The 17,079-nt window shown below is 37.1% G+C and overlaps 4 gene segments (V, D, J or C); all 4 read left to right on the top strand.

Annotated features, from left to right (window-relative positions):
- The first annotated feature begins 5,118 nt into the window (after positions 1-5,118).
- On the top strand, positions 5,119-5,678 carry LOC131370397 (Ig heavy chain V region 5A-like). The segment is given in 2 exon segments: positions 5,119-5,190; positions 5,284-5,678. Coding segments are annotated over 2 exon segments (351 nt in total).
- A 1,998-nt stretch (positions 5,679-7,676) lies between these two features.
- LOC131364530 (Ig heavy chain V region 914-like) lies at positions 7,677-10,013 on the top strand (the record flags this gene model as incomplete). The annotated part of the segment is given in 3 exon segments: positions 7,677-7,728; positions 7,811-8,106; positions 9,825-10,013. Coding segments are annotated over 3 exon segments (537 nt in total), but the record flags the coding sequence as incomplete, so codon positions are not given.
- Positions 10,014-11,612: 1,599 nt separating this feature from the next.
- Positions 11,613-12,786, top strand: LOC131370632 (Ig heavy chain V region 914-like). The segment is given in 2 exon segments: positions 11,613-11,658; positions 11,748-12,786. Coding segments are annotated over 2 exon segments (363 nt in total).
- Positions 12,787-16,044: 3,258 nt separating this feature from the next.
- LOC131343590 (Ig heavy chain V region 914-like) lies at positions 16,045-16,661 on the top strand. The segment is given in 2 exon segments: positions 16,045-16,116; positions 16,210-16,661. Coding segments are annotated over 2 exon segments (351 nt in total).
- Positions 16,662-17,079: the final 418 nt, after the last annotated feature.

Genomic DNA, 17,079 nt, shown 5'->3' on the forward strand with positions numbered 1-17,079 from the left:
AAATAAAAAAATCATCTTGTCCTTAGCAGATCTTAAAATTAGGTAAATACAACCTCATCATCACATGACAAATTACACCAAGTCATTATTTATTTAACAAAAGTGAATCTAATCTGTAGAAACCATGTGTAAAGAACTAAATATGCCCTCACTGCTTCCATAGGGATTAATATGGTAAGTAGCAGCCAGGTGCTGCTAATCAAAAGCCCTTAAATAACTTATCATCAGCATCTCTATAGAAGTAGAAGTTTTGTCAGTTTGCTTTTCTGGAGCATTCATGTGTGTGTTAACACAACGGCAAGAAGAAAAGACGTCAGCAGTGATGTTGCTGCCCATCAATCTGAGAAGGGTTATAAGAGCGTTTCCAAACAATTTGAAATACCAGTTTTATTCCATGCATAACATGTCTATTAGAATGAACGATATATCACCAGTAAATACACACAGTTCATTCATTGGTTAGTAAGCAGAAGAAAAACTCCAGTCATTCTTTATGTTCATGGTGGCAGATGAATGCTGTAAATCCCAATTTTAGGGGATTAAACCCGAATATCTGCCATAAGCTTGATCGCCCGAAGTAGCAGATCAGACCCAAACACAGGGATGCAGTACATGCACTGGTTTAATTTAACAAAACAAAACACAACTACATTAAACGTAACAGCAATAAACCATAATTATGACATGGAAAATTAAATAACCTCAACAAAACATGACTATAACATAAAAACATAAATTACATGGCGTCCGGCCTTATAGCACACATACACCGTTACGTCGACACATATGAGTATAATGACCGACACTGACCAATACAGAAGGACAAAGATATATAGAGCAGCACATCAAGGGAAAACAAGGGATAGGTGAGAAAGCAGGAAAATACATTAGGAAAGGGCGTGGCAACGCCCACACAGGAATAACACAGTAATAAATAAATCACTTGCCAGGACCCCTAGGAGTCTGCCAAGGAACTGTCCCAATAACTCCTGACTATACAACACTGACAAAAATAAATAAATAAATAAATAAATAAATAAATAAATAAATAATGACAACCAAGTGTTTCAAGTTATTTTATTTTTGAAATAGTTGTAGTATAGATTTCTAACATTACTGCACACGATAAACACTATAATAATATCACTAACAAGAACTTATTATAATGTAGTAGCTTATTATTATAATGTAGTATGTAATATAATCACCTTAACAGATTAGAATTTGTGTGAGAAGGTTGAAGGTTTAGTTGCTGTTCCTCTCTGTTACATCATCATGACTCCCACATGTTTTCTATCATGACATCATGATGCAAATCCAGGTTGCTGTGTGTCCATGCAGTATTTATGTGCAGCTGAGCTGAGTGGAGCGATCGAGTCTCATCAACACTCACCATGAAGATCCCACTCTCCTCATTCCTGCTACTTATCAGCCTCATTGGTGAGTTTTCATGCTGAATCTCAAATATTTTTTTCATTGTTTATTATACACTAATATTTTCTTGTTTATGTTGCAGGTATTCAGTGTCAAAGTCTTGAGTCTATTCCCACTGGTTCAGTAATAAAAACCCTGGAGAAACTCTGAGTCTTTCCTGTAAAGGATCTGGGTTTAACTTTGGTGGCTATGGCATGAACTGGATCAGACAACAAACTGGAAAAGCTCTGGAATGGATTGGGGCTATCTGGTATGATGCCAGTAAAACTATATATGACAAACACGTTGAGGGACGTTTGGAAATTACCAGAGACAACTCCAAAAACATGGTGTATCTGCAGCTGACTGGTTTGAGTACACAGGACTCTGCTGTGTATTACTGTGCTAGACACCACAGTGGTACAAACATCTTAATCAGCCGTCCAAAATCCTCCCACAGATGTGGTGAAAGAGAAAAGTGCATTCAATATACAGGGCATTTTCACAAGATCTGCAGGTGGCGCTAGAGCTTAACAAATATACTGTACCATTTTATGTTTCCTTAAAGTGGTCATAAGTACAACATATTCTCATATCCTCAGTCAGAGTTAGATACTCCATCATTTTTATGTCTTTGAGACACTGAACACTGAGACTGTCTCTTAAAATCAAATTTCCAAAGAGGACCAAAAAGGGAAATAATAACATTTACAGAAAAAATGCCAACTTTTAATCAGTGAGTATTAAATACATACATTTCACAAAGGTTCCACATCATTAACTGTTAACTATAAACAAAGAGTTTATACCGTATTCTTCTTTAATTAATTAATAAATAAATTGTAACCGTTCACAGACTGCTGCTGTATAAGAGGAATTGTGATTATAATAATTAGTCACACTGAATATTGGAAAATAATTATCTTCAGGTTTGTAGCAGTAACTCCCTGACACAGTTCAGCCAAAGTATGCAGAACTACACAATGTTTTTTGTTGTTTTCTTTGTACTTTACACAATTAATTATTGGCACATACACCCACCACCTCTACAATTCCTGACATCACACCACCTGCTCCTTGATTATTGTCCTATAAAAACACCTCCCCAAGTGTTTTACTCCTTACTGAATATGTGTATATGAAGAGTGAGTTCTCTTAACAGACCTGAGGAATTCCTGCGAACCTGTCTCCCTATCCTCTTTAATGTGCTCTGAACTTCCAATGCCTGAACCTGTCTCTCGCTATTCCTCTAATCTTATAAATCCTAAAGATTTGGAATCAATTTAGAAAATCATTTGCCCTTCATAGTCTCTCCTTACATGCCCCCTTAAGTAAAAACCATATGTTCACTCCTTCAATAATGGACAATGCCTTTGATATTTGGGTTTTTGATATTTGAAGAGTGGGATATATACATTACAAGATCTTTATATAAATAATACTTTTGCGTCTTTTGATGAATTAGTTAACAGATTTAAGATTCCCAGGTCCCATTTCTTTAGATATCTGCAAGTACGAAACTTTCTGGTTTCACATATTGATTGTTTTCCTTCATAACTTTCTGCATCCCTATTAGACTCTATTTTTAAGGTAGGAAAAGATTCCAATCTAATCATTGGCAAAATTTATAACCTCCTCAATCAGCATAACCTGGCGTATTTAGATTGCTTAAAAAAGCCATGGAAGAGGATCTGAATGAACAAATTTCAGAGATAACTTGGCAGAATATTATTAAACAGATCTGTTTGTCATCTATATGTCAACGACATATGATTGTGAAATTTAAGGTGGTACACCGACTCCACTGGTCAAAGGTGAGGCTATCTAAATTCTGGCCAGAGCTAGACCCTATTTGTGACAGATGTAGGCAAGCTCCTGCAAGCCTTCTATATATGTTTTGGACATGCCTGTGTTTGTATAATTTCTGGAAATTGATTTTTGGTGCATTCTCAGAAATAATAGTTTTGCCAATAGACCCATCTCCTTTTATAGCGGTATTTGGTGTTGTAACACAAAACCTGTGCAGACGTAGCTATAATTGTGAAATATTGGCCTTTTGCACACTCCTTGCTAGACCCCCACCCCCCTACTTTCCCTCACTGGATTAAAGAGACCATGAAATATCTTAAACTGGAAAAAATAAGATACTCTCTGCAAGGATCTTCCCAAAAATTCTATGCAAACTGGCAACCTTTTTTGTCATTTGTTGAAAAGCACAAGTAGGGAACACAGCCCCAAGAAGAGGCTTTTTTTTAAAGTTATTCATTTACTGTTATTTATTTGTTTATTTTATTTTATTTATTTAATTTATTAATTAATTAATTTATTTTTTTATTGTTTTTTTTGTTGTTGTTGTTCTCATGTCTTCTTTGTACAATGTAATTGATGCTTTATGTCTGATGGGTAGAGGGTTGGGTTGGGCTATGTTGTATTTCTTCTGTTTTTTGTTTGTATCTTGTAAAATTATAAATAAAGAGATCTTGTTCAAAAAATTCAGAGACCTGATAAAGTCTCTTAATGTTCCATATTTTATAGATTTATATTCACAGATTACAGAGGTTCATTAGATGAGAAGATTTTCATGTGTAGAGGAATCCATCCCATTTTGTCCCTAAGATAAGAAGTGTCTCTATGCAAATGTCCCTGTTATATATTTAAGCAACAAAGACCAAGAGCTTTTACTTCTTCTGCTTCAACACACACCATGATCTCTACATCCCTACTGCTGCTGCTGCAGCAACACTTTTGTTTTTGCCCCCATTTTTCATGAGCTGAACTCAAAGACTTTTTCTATGTACACAAAAGGCCTATTTCTCTCAAATATTGTTCACAAATCTGTCTAAATGTGTGTTAGTGAGCACTTCTCCTTTGCTGAGATAATCCATCCACCTCACAGGTGTGGCATATCAAGACGCTGATTAGACAGCATGATTATTGCACAGGTGTGCCTTAGGCTGGCCGCAATAAAGAGTTAAATTCAGAGTTAAATGTTACTTAACTCACAGTCATTCTACTAAATTTAAGTTTTGCAGTTTATTCATTATTACATTAAAAATAAATGTGTTGACCTGGAAAAGACTTCATGTGTTCAACACTGTCTAGTATAAATAAATCTGAAAGCTTTAATTTCTCTTTTGCATGTCTCTCAACCTCAAATAAAGTTCTAGCTTTTCAAGATATCATTCTGATTATGGTGCAGAAGCATCGCAGACTTGATCACAGTGTGCCATCACGGTGGAAAGAAATGACATTGTCTGACACGTTGTACCATATAAGAGTTTAGACCACTAAACATGTGTGTAATATTTATTCCAATTTTATAGGTATACTGTATTTTGTATAAATTCATCTGTCCTAATCACATTACAGACAGTTTGAGAGCATATAATGGATAAACAAAAAAAATGGACAGTTTTAGGTAAATTATATCATGAACTTTGTTTGAAAAAAAGAATGTTCCAAATATAAAATCTTTTTATAATGGGGTTTATAAAATTTATAAAAGTGTCTTTTCTCAAACAAAAGAGTTTTTCTCCCCATTATAAACCCACATATCCTCCATCAGATGAATCTCCTCCTCATGATTTAAATACATTTCAGATACATTCTCCTCCCATCATCAGCAGATAAGCAAATCCAAGCATCAGAGCTGGATCTCACTCTATTTATATGATGTGATGGTGTCTGTTAAACTTTGGAGAACAGAGAAGACTCCAGTACAAACAACACACACCATGTTCTCTACATCTCTACTGCTCCTGCTGGCAGCTGCTTCTTGTGAGTGCTTTATCAAATTCATTCATTTACGAGATGAAGAATAAAGGTGCAGCAGATATTGTGTGAGATATCACCATGTGTTTTCCTCCACAGATGTACATGGTGAGGAACTGACTCAGCCTGCTTCCATGACAGTCCAGCCAGGCCAGAGTCTCTCCATCCACTGCAAGGTTTCATATTCAGTTACGAGCTATTGGACAGCTTGGATCCGACAACCTGCAGGAAAAGCTCTGGAGTGGATTGGAATCATCTATAGTGGTGGGAGTACAGCTTACAGTGACAAACTGAAAAATAAGTTCAGCATCTCCAGAGACACTTCTACTAACACAATAACAATTGGAGGACAGAACATGCAGACTGAAGACACAGCTGTGTATTACTGCGCTGGTTACACACAGTGAGACAGAATAGTGGATTCCTCTTACAAAAACCTTATGAGACATGTTACACACATCCTCTCAATGCAACTAATAAATCATCTCAGTCACACTTTCACTTTCTTCCACTGGAATGAAGTCATAATGATTTGTAGTGTTTTAAAACACAGTCACACAAAGTAATATTTAAATAAAAAAGAAAACATTATTGAAAGAGTGTTCATTCTGAACTATTATTAATCCCTTCATTTTACAGGATTTTTAACCAGCAGTTGGAATCAGTTTCATAAAAAAGACAGGAGAAAACATATAGCAGATGCTTTAAATTATTCCATCATCCACAAAGATTTAACAACAGACAAGTTGTTGACATGAGCTCCTGACTGAATGAGTCAGTGATGATTTGTGACCTGAATTATATATTTAATAAAATTCAGTTTCCATTAGACAAACAGATGAAAAATGACAGTTTCTGAACAGACCAGAATGTTCTTCTGGGTGTTACAGTGATACACAGTGATGGAATAAAAAGACATGAGATCTAATGAGTAAAGAGCAGTGATGAACCTGACAGCATGAAACACACCCAGAGTCTTACAGGAAGCTTTTTCTCATCTCAGCTGTTCCTCTGTGAATGTTTTTATATCTCTAGTGGGCGTGTCATGCAAATGAAATCCTGTATTTGAACCATTTATGCTGAAACATTCAGCCCAACAACATACCAGCAGTTTGTGTTCATTTACAGCAGCAGGAATTATTTTAATTCTTTGAGATGGGACTAGGCAGTGTTTTGAGTTACTTTACTCTAGCATTGTTCATTCATTGTTAGTATTATTATTTATTTTATAGAGAAAAACATTTTACGGATTTTTCATACTTTCTTTTTTAACTTCAACAATTATCTTTGTGTGTTCTTGCAGATTCCTGCAGTCAGACACTGATCCAGTCTGATCCAGTGATCATCAAACCTGATCAGTCTCATAAACTGACCTGCACAGCCTCTGGATTTGACTTCAGTAGCTACTGGATGGCTTGGATCAGACAGGCGCCTGGAAAAGGACTGGAATTTGTTGAGAGTAATAGTAACAGGAAGTTTTAGTCCAGTGCAGATCAGGGCCGCTTCACCATCTCCAGAGACAACAGTAAGAAGCAGGTGTATCTGCAGATGAACAGCATGAGGACAGAAGACACTGCAGTTTATTACTGCGCCCGTGACACACAGTGATACTTCCCCTTAGACATCAGTACAAAGTGCACTTGCTATAGTCACGTGACAAACCCACATTTTCAGAAGCTGTGGATTCATGGAGGTCAAAGAACCAAAATATTTTGATTATCTCTGACTTTTCCTTAATATATCGTAACTAATATTGATTTCCAAATTGATTGATTAGTTAAACCAATAGAGTTACTATTTTTACCACTGATACTGTATCTGAGTGCTTTCTCTCTTTTTTAAACTGTACTGATAAAAATGCTCCACTTCTGAATTCCTAATATTTTTTTTTCTGTTCCAAGTGAGATGATTTTTATTGACATTTATAGTGATTATAATCTTTTTCTCATGAATAACGTATTCTAGTTATTGATCATTTGAAAAGAGGAATTTTGTGCCTCTAGAGGGCAGTCTGTACAAACTCAACCACACAATCATTACATAAAGTGTCTTAGTACCCTGTGTTGATCAATAAATTCTGTTGTCTAATTGTATTTTAAATGCCTGAATATTACATTAATGCCTGTTTCAAAATGTGAATTTGTATGATGTTAAGGTGTATAAACACATACTTTAGTCTTTTCTTTCATTTAGAGAAAGTATAATTAAAAATGATTTAAATTACATTTAAATACAGTGGCTTCTCAGATTCTAATAAATAGCGAGAGTGAAACATTTAGTTGTTGCTTTTCTACACAGAACCTTATAATCATCCACTCATCTATACAGTGAGCAGCATGTGGTTGTGGATTGAACACCTCCATAGTGGTCATGGACACTCCCTATTCAAATAGAGTCGTGTATAAACAGCATGTTCTTGGCTGCTCTAGTTTCCAGTGAGCTCTGTGATAACAGATAACACTCCCATACACTTTAAATCTGGGTGAAGCAGAACTCAGAGAAGGATGATTTTAGGACAGTGTATTTTATTACTACTCATTTCATGTAAGTTTATGTTTTTAATGTGAGATTACTAGCATTATAATCATTATAACAAACATTACATAGTTCTATTTATTTCTTCCAGATTCTTATGGACAGTCCCTGACCTCCTCAGCTTCTGTGGTGAAGAGACCTGGAGAGTCGGTCACTCTGTCCTGTACTGTCTCTGGATTCTCAATGAGCTACTACATGAACTGGATCCGTCAGAAACCAGGACAAGGACTGGAGTGGATCGGGCGTATTGAAGGTGGCACTAGCACTAGATTCACTCAGTCACTGCAGGGCCAGTTCTCCATCACTAAAGACACCAGTAAAAACATGCTGTACCTAGAAGTGAAGAGTCTGAAAGCTGAAGACACGGCAGTTTATTACTGTGCACGAGACTCACACTGACACAACAGACTCCAGAGCTGTACAAAAACTTACACAAGCACGTCCTCATGAGCTGTAAATATTCCCTCAGCAGCAATGCTGAAGGCGGCCGAAATCCACAATAATGACATAATAATCACCTTTGAACAGCTGATATTGAGATATGTCTGCTACTGATGCTCTGTAAAGCCTTCATAATGGCTCTAATCTGAGGTGCTGTTAATTGGTGATTTCTGAGGCTGGTAACTCTAAATGAACTTCTCCTCTGCAGCAGAGGTCAGTTTTGGTCTTGCTTTACTGGGATGGTCTTCATGTGAGCCAGTTTCATCATGGTGCTTGATGGGTTTTGCAAATGCACTTGACAATACTGTTCCTGCAAGAACTATTCCAGAACACCTGACCTTCGTGTCTTAAAATAACAACTGACTGTTTTTTGTTGTCATTACATATGGATTACTTAAGTCCAGTCATTTCATAGTTTTGAAATCTCCAGTATTGTTCTAGAATGTAGAAAATAAGTCACTAAACAAAAAACATTGAATTAAAAGGTGTGTCCAAACTTTTGACTGGTAGTGTACATCAGTAAATAAGTCGATGTCAGTATGTGCAAAGAGAAGTATGTGCAAATTGTATTTACAGCAGATAAAGTGTTAAGAAAAGAGTAATTAAATATTTGTGCAAAAGTCTGCATTATGTACATTGTATGTACAACAGTAACAGAGATAATAAACAGTGGATAGATAGATAGATAGATAGATAGATAGATAGATAGATAGATAGATAGATAGATAGATAGATAGATAGATAGATAGATAGACAGATTGATAGATAGATAGATAGATAGATAGATAGATAGATAGATAGATAGATAGATAGATAGATAGATAGATATATAGACAGACAGACAGACAGACAGACAGACAGACAGATAGATAGATAGATAGATAGATAGATAGATAGATAGATAGATAGATAGATAGATAGATAGATAGATAGATAGATAGATAGATAGGTGTAATCTATGAATTAACAATATCCACCTTTTAATTATATTATACAGAGAAAATGTAAATGTACAGCATGAAGCAGAACTGTAACGTGGTGAAGTGTAGTGAGACATGAGTGTCCTAGCAGTGTAGTGTAGAGTTCAGAAGATTTATGGTTGTGGGGAAAAATCTGGACCTGCTGGTTCTGGTGCAGATGGTCCTGCATCTCCTCCTGGACAGGAGGAGGTTGAACAGTTTGTGACTAGAGTGGGAGGAGTCTTTGATGATTTTGTGTGCTCTGTGCAGACATCTACTGTGGTGAAGAGACTCAGTGGTAATTGGGTGTCGATGATGCATTGGGTGGTTTTCACAACCCTTTGCAGTGATTTCTTTTCATATACTGTGGAGCTGCCATTCCACACTGTGATGGAGCTTGTCAAGATGCTCTCAATAATGCAGCGGTAAACATTAGTCAGGATCTTGGGGGAAATGGTGAACTTTTTTTAATCTTCTCAGGAAGTAAGGACACTGTTGTGCCTTCCTATCCAGAGTTGAAGTGTTCAAATGCCAAGACAGATCTTCAGAGATGTGGACGCCCAGGAACTGAAAGCTGGAGACTTCAGACCCGTTGATGTAGATGGGGGAGTGTCTGCTGCTGTTAGATGTCCGGAAGTCCACAATGAGCTCTTTGGTCTTCTTGGCATTGAGGGTGAGGTTGTTCATGGAACACCATGCTGACAGGCTTTGGATCTCCTCTCTGTAGGCCAGTTCCTCAATGTTGCTGATTTGCCCAATAACTGTGGTATCATCTGCATATTTGATGAACATGTTGGAGTTATGCCATGGAACACAGTCATGGGTAAACAGGGAGTAGAGCAGTGGGCTCAGCATGCAGCCTTGTGGGATGCCGGTGTTCAGGATGAGGGTTGAGGATATGTGATTACCCAACCTTACAGACTGAGGTCTATTTGTTAGGAATAAAAATATAATCATTTAATATCACAAGACAATAATCATTATAATGTATTCAGTCACTTGTTCATCTTTAGGAAGTTTCATTTGGGTCAGAGTGCTGGATCCAGAGTCCATCCCTGGATCCAGAGTCCATCCCAGGACATGTTACAAATTCACACACTCATTCACACCTAGGGGAAATTTTAATGAAGATCACTGATCTTGATCACTGTTGGGTGTAATGCATTACCTAGTAGCAGGAGCAAGTGGCTGTTTTGGAACTATTCCAAATGAAACTATTCCAATTACTTCTCTTTTTTGGCCCAGGTAGACAAGAACATTAACGTGAAATGTAAGCTATGTCCTGGTGAAAAAAACTATCGGCCCCAGACAATACCACGAGTAATTTACTGAAGCACTTGACAAGGCAGCATCGACAAACACTTTTGAGTGATCCATGTTCATCGACAGTACAAATGTTAAGCAGGCAAAACTTGATTTTACATCAGGAGTGTAGAAAATGTCCAAAGGTGAGCTAAAAAAATGATTGCAGGCTACCAGTCAAGGTTTATAGGGATTTTAGGAAGTAATTAATAATGAGTTAAATTACTTATTGAGAAATTAAATTACTTTTCAGACAGAGTAATTAGAAACACATTTTAAATACAGCATTGATGGTGTAATTACTAATTAATAACTTTTTTTGTAGTAACTTATCCAACACTGCTGCTGATTCAATTTCTCAAAGAAGATCAATTTAAACTTTTGAATAATAAAGTAGATGAAGTATAGAGAATAGTTTCACTGTTGAGTTGTTGATAGATATTAGATTTCAGCTTTGCCTTCTGTTCACTAGAGATTACAATTCTTCTTCAGAATTTAAAAACACCTGATCTAGAATCTTCTCAGCTATTTCTCTCTGGATTCATCAGTTAAAGCCTCTAGAGTGCAGACTATACCAGAATGAACATCATGTTCTATTGAACGGTTTGATTATAATGTTAAATCTAGTTCATACTGTTCAGAAAACACTGCAGTATTTCACCATGGGAGAGTCAAATATGGAAGGAGTTATTCACACTGTTATTTTAACACAGAAACCAGGAAATTTGTAGACATGAGAATAATTTCTGTGTTAATGTAATTATCTACATTGCAGCATACATATGACTGATAATTATTATTATTTTCATGTATTATGAATCAACTCTTGGAGCTGGGGGTCATCCCCCCAGTGTTATGCAGTGAATGGGCCATGCCTGTCATGCCAGTGGTTAAGAGGAACGGGGATGTGAGGATTTTCAGTGAATCCGGCTCTGTGAATATGCTCATATGAAGACTGTGTTCTCTTCACATAAATTCAGAGACCTAAGAAAGTCTCTTAATGTTCCAAATTTTATAGATTTATAATCACAGATTAGAGACGTTCATGAGAAGGGGAGATTTTCACGTGTAGAGGAATCCATCCCATTTTGTCCCTAAGATAAGGAGTGTCTCTATGCAAATGTCCTTCCCTGTTATATATTTAAGCAAAGAAGACCAAGAGCTTTTACTTCTTCTGCTTCAACACACACCATGATCTCTACATCCCTACTGCTGCTGCTGCTGGCAGCCGTACACTGTAAGTGTTTTTACATTTGACTTTTAATACAATTTTGGTTCCTTAAAGTTTTTTGTTTTTACATCATTAAAATAACTTTTCTTTAACAGGTGTTCACTGTGTTGAGCTGATCCAGACCGGATCCACAGTATTAACTCCTGGTCAGTCACTGACTCTGACCTGTAAAGTGTCTGGATATTCATTAACTGATAGCAGCTACTGTACAGACTGGATACGACAACCTGCAGGAAAAGCTCTGGAGTGGGTCGGAGAGATATGTGGTAGCGGTAACACTTTCTACAGTGAGAAACTGAAAAGCAGGTTTCAGGTTTCCAGAGACACGTCCAGCAGCACAGTGACATTAACAGGGCAGAACATGCAGACTGAAGACACAGCTGTGTATTACTGCGCTCGTTACACACAGTGAGACAGATAAACAACGTCCCTGTACAAAAACTCCAAGTACACTGAAACAGTGCTAGCTCCCAACATCCTCCTTCATTAAAAAAGAAATAATAATGATACCAGTTCTGACTACAGCACCGGAGCCTCATGAACAATTCGACAGTCGGTTTCTGATTACATTGAATTGATTAGGCTCATGTTCATTTCACTCATGTTCATTTCAGCTATCAATATCTGACATTCACCTGTGTGTGAGTAAATCACACTTACAGCAAGGTTTTACAAATCTTCAGACAGACTGACTGTTTGTTGAATTTGCTTCTTACACACATTTTCATGCATGGTTTCTTCACACTGTGGAGTTTTTTAACCTCCAAAATTGTCCTTCACCTGCATCTGATGAGTTTTCCCAGACCGGCACACACATCCATTTTATTTTCCATTACGTTTAATAGCCTCCGTAATGAAATAATAAATGATTACATACAAAAATGGAAGGAAAAATGTTTAAAAATTCTAAACATTTGAACAGTTGTGCAAATTATGTTCCATTTTTACTGACAATTCACCTGAAAAAGTTTACTCAACCTCTTGAACTGTATACTGTATAATTAACCTGCACACACTTTAGAAATATTTGAACATTATACTTTTTGTTAAGATTTAAGGCCTGTGATGGTTGTTTTTTCTTTATTCACACAACATCTACCCAACATTTTGAGGTTTAAAGGACTGAAGGTGTGTCATAAATATGAGAACATGTTCTCCTGGGATTTACATCAAAGTCATAAACTCTAACTACAGCATTGTTATGAAGCTAAGACATTACAGCTCCATTATATCAGTGTCTCATTAAACCAGGCTGCTTCATCCACACAGCTTGATCAATTACATAGTAAATAAATAGTAAGTAACTAATATTTTGTGAATGTGTATGTTTTTACATTTGCAGGCAATGCCTCTTCTGAAAGCCTAAACACTTATATGCAAATCAACAAATCAAACCCCTTTATAAATGATTAGAGGTGTTTTCAGGAGAAGTGAGGATCTGGGTTCAGGTATTAAATGTATTGAACTGGTAAAGTCTGCAGTCATGCTGGTTAAGCCTGGAGAATCATTTTCAGTCCCCTGTAAGATCACTGGATACTCAGCCACTAGTTCCTGTACTAACTGGATACAACAATCAGGACATGCACTGGAATGCAGTGGTGGACCGTCAGGGTCAGCAAGGCCTTCTCTGCTGGCCTAAACAGCAGTGATCTGAATCACTGACTTGCATTTTAATATATTTAATATATTTTTCCATGAATGTGTATTAAATTATTCCCAATAGTCTATTATCTACATTTCATAGCTTTTCTCTCGGTTGCGCTGCTTCCAGTAGTGTATATTTATAATAAGAGTATTTATCCAATCATATTTCAGCCAGTGGCTGACATCATGTGTTGCCCAGCTCTAAGGCCTTCAGAATTAATAGTGCAGGCGCCCGTACCTTAAAATAAGTGGCAATGAATCTGTTCCATTAACCAATCAGATTTCGAGTTGGCGTCACGGGGCCATCTAGCAGGCATACGATTACGTCAGGAATTTCCCGTCCTTTGATTGGATAGTTGGAGTAGTCAGAGGCAGCGACCCGCCCATATACAGTGTTTCTATATTCACTGTGTCTCATTTTGGATGCTGCGTTCTCCGGAGATTGCAGTTTGCTGCGTACGTCATCAAGAATGTCTTTTTTGAGAAAAGTAACCGTAATAAAATTGACTGTTCCTTGTGAGGTGTGAAATACTGTAGCCTATTTTCTTTTTTACTTTGTTTTTAATTAACGGTTGATTAGTATCTATTGCCGTGGTGTCCAGTTGCAATTCTAGAATTTTCATTTAAGTGGGGCTCAGCAACCAGTGAGGGTATAATAGTAATAAATAAATGAATAAATAAATAAAATAAAGGTTTGACTAACAGGGTAGGATGGTAAACTTATTGCATAATTCCACTGTATGGCATAGATGTGTATAACATTTGAGTACTGAACAAGCCAAATACGAGTCTTCCTGATCACACACTCACACACACTCACACACACACACACACTTACACACACTCACACACACACACACACACTTGTCCTCTGATCCTCGGTCTGTGGATTGAAGAACGTGCTGAAAGACGGGGAGGAGCTGAAGTCTGCCGCTGTTTTCATATGAAATTTAAAGGGGACTGAGGAGATCACCAATTTGTGTAGAGTTTATGGAAAATCGCAGAATTTTAGGAGGGCTGAGTAGAAAATGGCCTAGTGACGCCCATGGTGGCGTCATAATGATGGTATAGAGGTGGATTAATTCAGGAAGGACACCAGTGAAGGCCTAGATCTGAAATGCACAGCCCGCCACTGCTGGAATGGATCGGCTGGTACTGCAGCTCAAGTGATACTGCCAGCATAAATTCACTAAAAAACAAGATCACTTTCTCAACTGAAGCCTCTAACAACACTGTGACTTTACACGGGCAAATCTTTCAGACTGAAGAGATTGTTGTGTATTACTGCACTCGTAACTCACAGTGAGACAGATCAACAAAGACGCTTTAAAAAAACACCCAGTACAGAAGACTGTTAGAAGACTGTTAGTGTCGTATCTCCATGTTTTACCTTCTGTGTTTCTCAGAAGTGTGAGCAGACAACACCAGATTAAATCTACTAAATAAAGCATGACATCTCTACATCTCATTAGAACTGAGTTATGATTCAGATTGGATCATGACCATATTATTGTCCTGCAGGCCACTGAATCATTGTTCCTTGTCCAGTGGGATTGACTTTTAAATAACTTTAGGAAATGATAAATCAGTATATAGTTAAACATTTCAATATTAAACCCTTTCAGTTTAGTAAAATCAGAGTTTTTTTTTCCTAATTTGTATTGACCTTATTAAACAAGATTTATTTTTTAAATTGTCATACAATTAAAATGATTTATATTTAGACATTTTCAATGATTTTCTGTGAATGTTGAGGTTTTCTGAATGTCTTTTTATTGGACTTTGAATTTGCCTGCTCTCAGTATGTTCACTATTACTTTACTTGTTTAAAAAAAGTGTTGCTATCTAACAGGTGAAGGGATATACACAGGAAAATGATGTACTTGTTATTTATAGAGTATAATGATTGCAATATTTATTAAGCAGTTAACCAGATTTTTGCATATTTGTGAAAAATGTTTCATAGAAAGTGTTTTCCTCGATATGAAGTTTTATATATATGTGTGTTATAACACATAGCAAAGGGTCTGGGCCAGATCTGGCATTAAGCTGGCACTGCTGGCTGAGTGATGGCATGGCAAGTGGTATGTCAACCAGATGCAGACCAGGTCTGACAATGATGGCACTCTTTATATGATGGCATGCCAGATGTGGCCCAATTATGTTTTCTGTGGGCCAAATCTGGGTCAGCAGTATGGCCCAGTGCTGTCCCTGTTCTGAGCAAACAGTGTGGCCCAGTGCTGGCCTTGTGCTGGCCCATGCGTGGCCCACCTGTGGCAAACCAGATATGGGCCACCCAAGGGTGATCATTCTTTGTGGTATGTGGGCCGAGTGTAAGTGCACTGTGTGGGCCAGATTTGGGCCTGGCATATGTCTCCAGCAGCACAGTGTTTTTAAAGGGGCAAAACTTTCAGACAGAGATACAGCTGTGTATTACTGTGCACAAAAGCGACATTCATTCAGATTATTTATAAAAATGAACATTGTGGTTAAAAGAGAAAGTTCCAAATATAAAATCTTTTTGTAATTGGGGTTTATTAAATTCATAAAAAAGACTTTTAAACAAAATAGTTTTTCGCCTGTTATAAACCCACATATCCTCCATCAGATGAATCTCCTCCTCATGATTTAAATACATTTCAGATACATTCTCCTCCCATCATCAGCAGATAAGCAAATCCAAGCATCAGAGCTGGATCTCACTCTATTTATATGATGTGATGGTGTCTGTTAAACTTTGGAGAACAGAGAAGACTCCAGTACAAACAACACACACCATGTTCTCTACATCTCTACTGCTCCTGCTGGCAGCTGCTTCTTGTGAGTGCTTTATCAAATTCATTCATTTACTAGATGAAGAATAAAGGTGCAGCAGATATTGTGTGAGATATCACCATGTGTTTTCCTCCACAGATGTACATGGTGAGGAACTGACTCAGCCTGCTTCCATGACAGTCCAGCCAGGCCAGAGTCTCTCCATCCACTGCAAGGTTTCATATTCAGTTGAAAGCTATGAAACAGCTTGGATACGACAACCTGCAGGAAAAGCTCTGGAGTGGATTGGATACATCGATAGTGATGGGGATACAGCTTACAGTGACAAACTGAAAAATAAGTTCAGCATCTCCAGAGACACTTCTACTAACACAATAACAATTGGAGGACAGAACATGCAGACTGAAGACACAGCTGTGTATTACTGCGCTCGTGACTCACAGTGAGACAGAATAGTGGATTCCTCTTACAAAAACCTTATGAGACATGTTACACACATCCTCTCAATGCAACTAATAAATCATCTCAGTCACACTTTCACTTTCTTTCACTGGAATGAAGCTGTAATCATTTTCAGCATTTTAAAACAGTCACACAAAGTAATTTTCAAATAAAAAAAGAAAACATTATTGAAAGAGTGTTCATTCTGAACCTTTATTAATTCTTTATTTTACATTTTTATCCAACAGTTGAATCAGTGTTTACTGAGTGGATTCAGGAATAATACAGCATGTTTCCAGCAGTGTGTTGTGTTTAACACACAGTCTGTTCTCACAGTGTGAGGTGCAATAATTGAAACAACTGAAGGAGGCAGCAGAGTTTAACAAATAGTGAAAAAAGTGAATCCACAAACTGCATTCTGTATGAGACTCATTCACTATCACTCATTATCAGACACGTATTGATTTTTCATAATTTAGGATGATTTGTGCTACATATTACCATATTTACACCAGATATGAAGCATTTTATGAAAACAAAATAAAAAAATACATTCTATCCTACTTC

This window comes from Hemibagrus wyckioides, linkage group LG02 (assembly GCF_019097595.1).
Source record: "Hemibagrus wyckioides isolate EC202008001 linkage group LG02, SWU_Hwy_1.0, whole genome shotgun sequence".
Lineage (NCBI taxonomy): Eukaryota > Metazoa > Chordata > Actinopteri > Siluriformes > Bagridae > Hemibagrus > Hemibagrus wyckioides.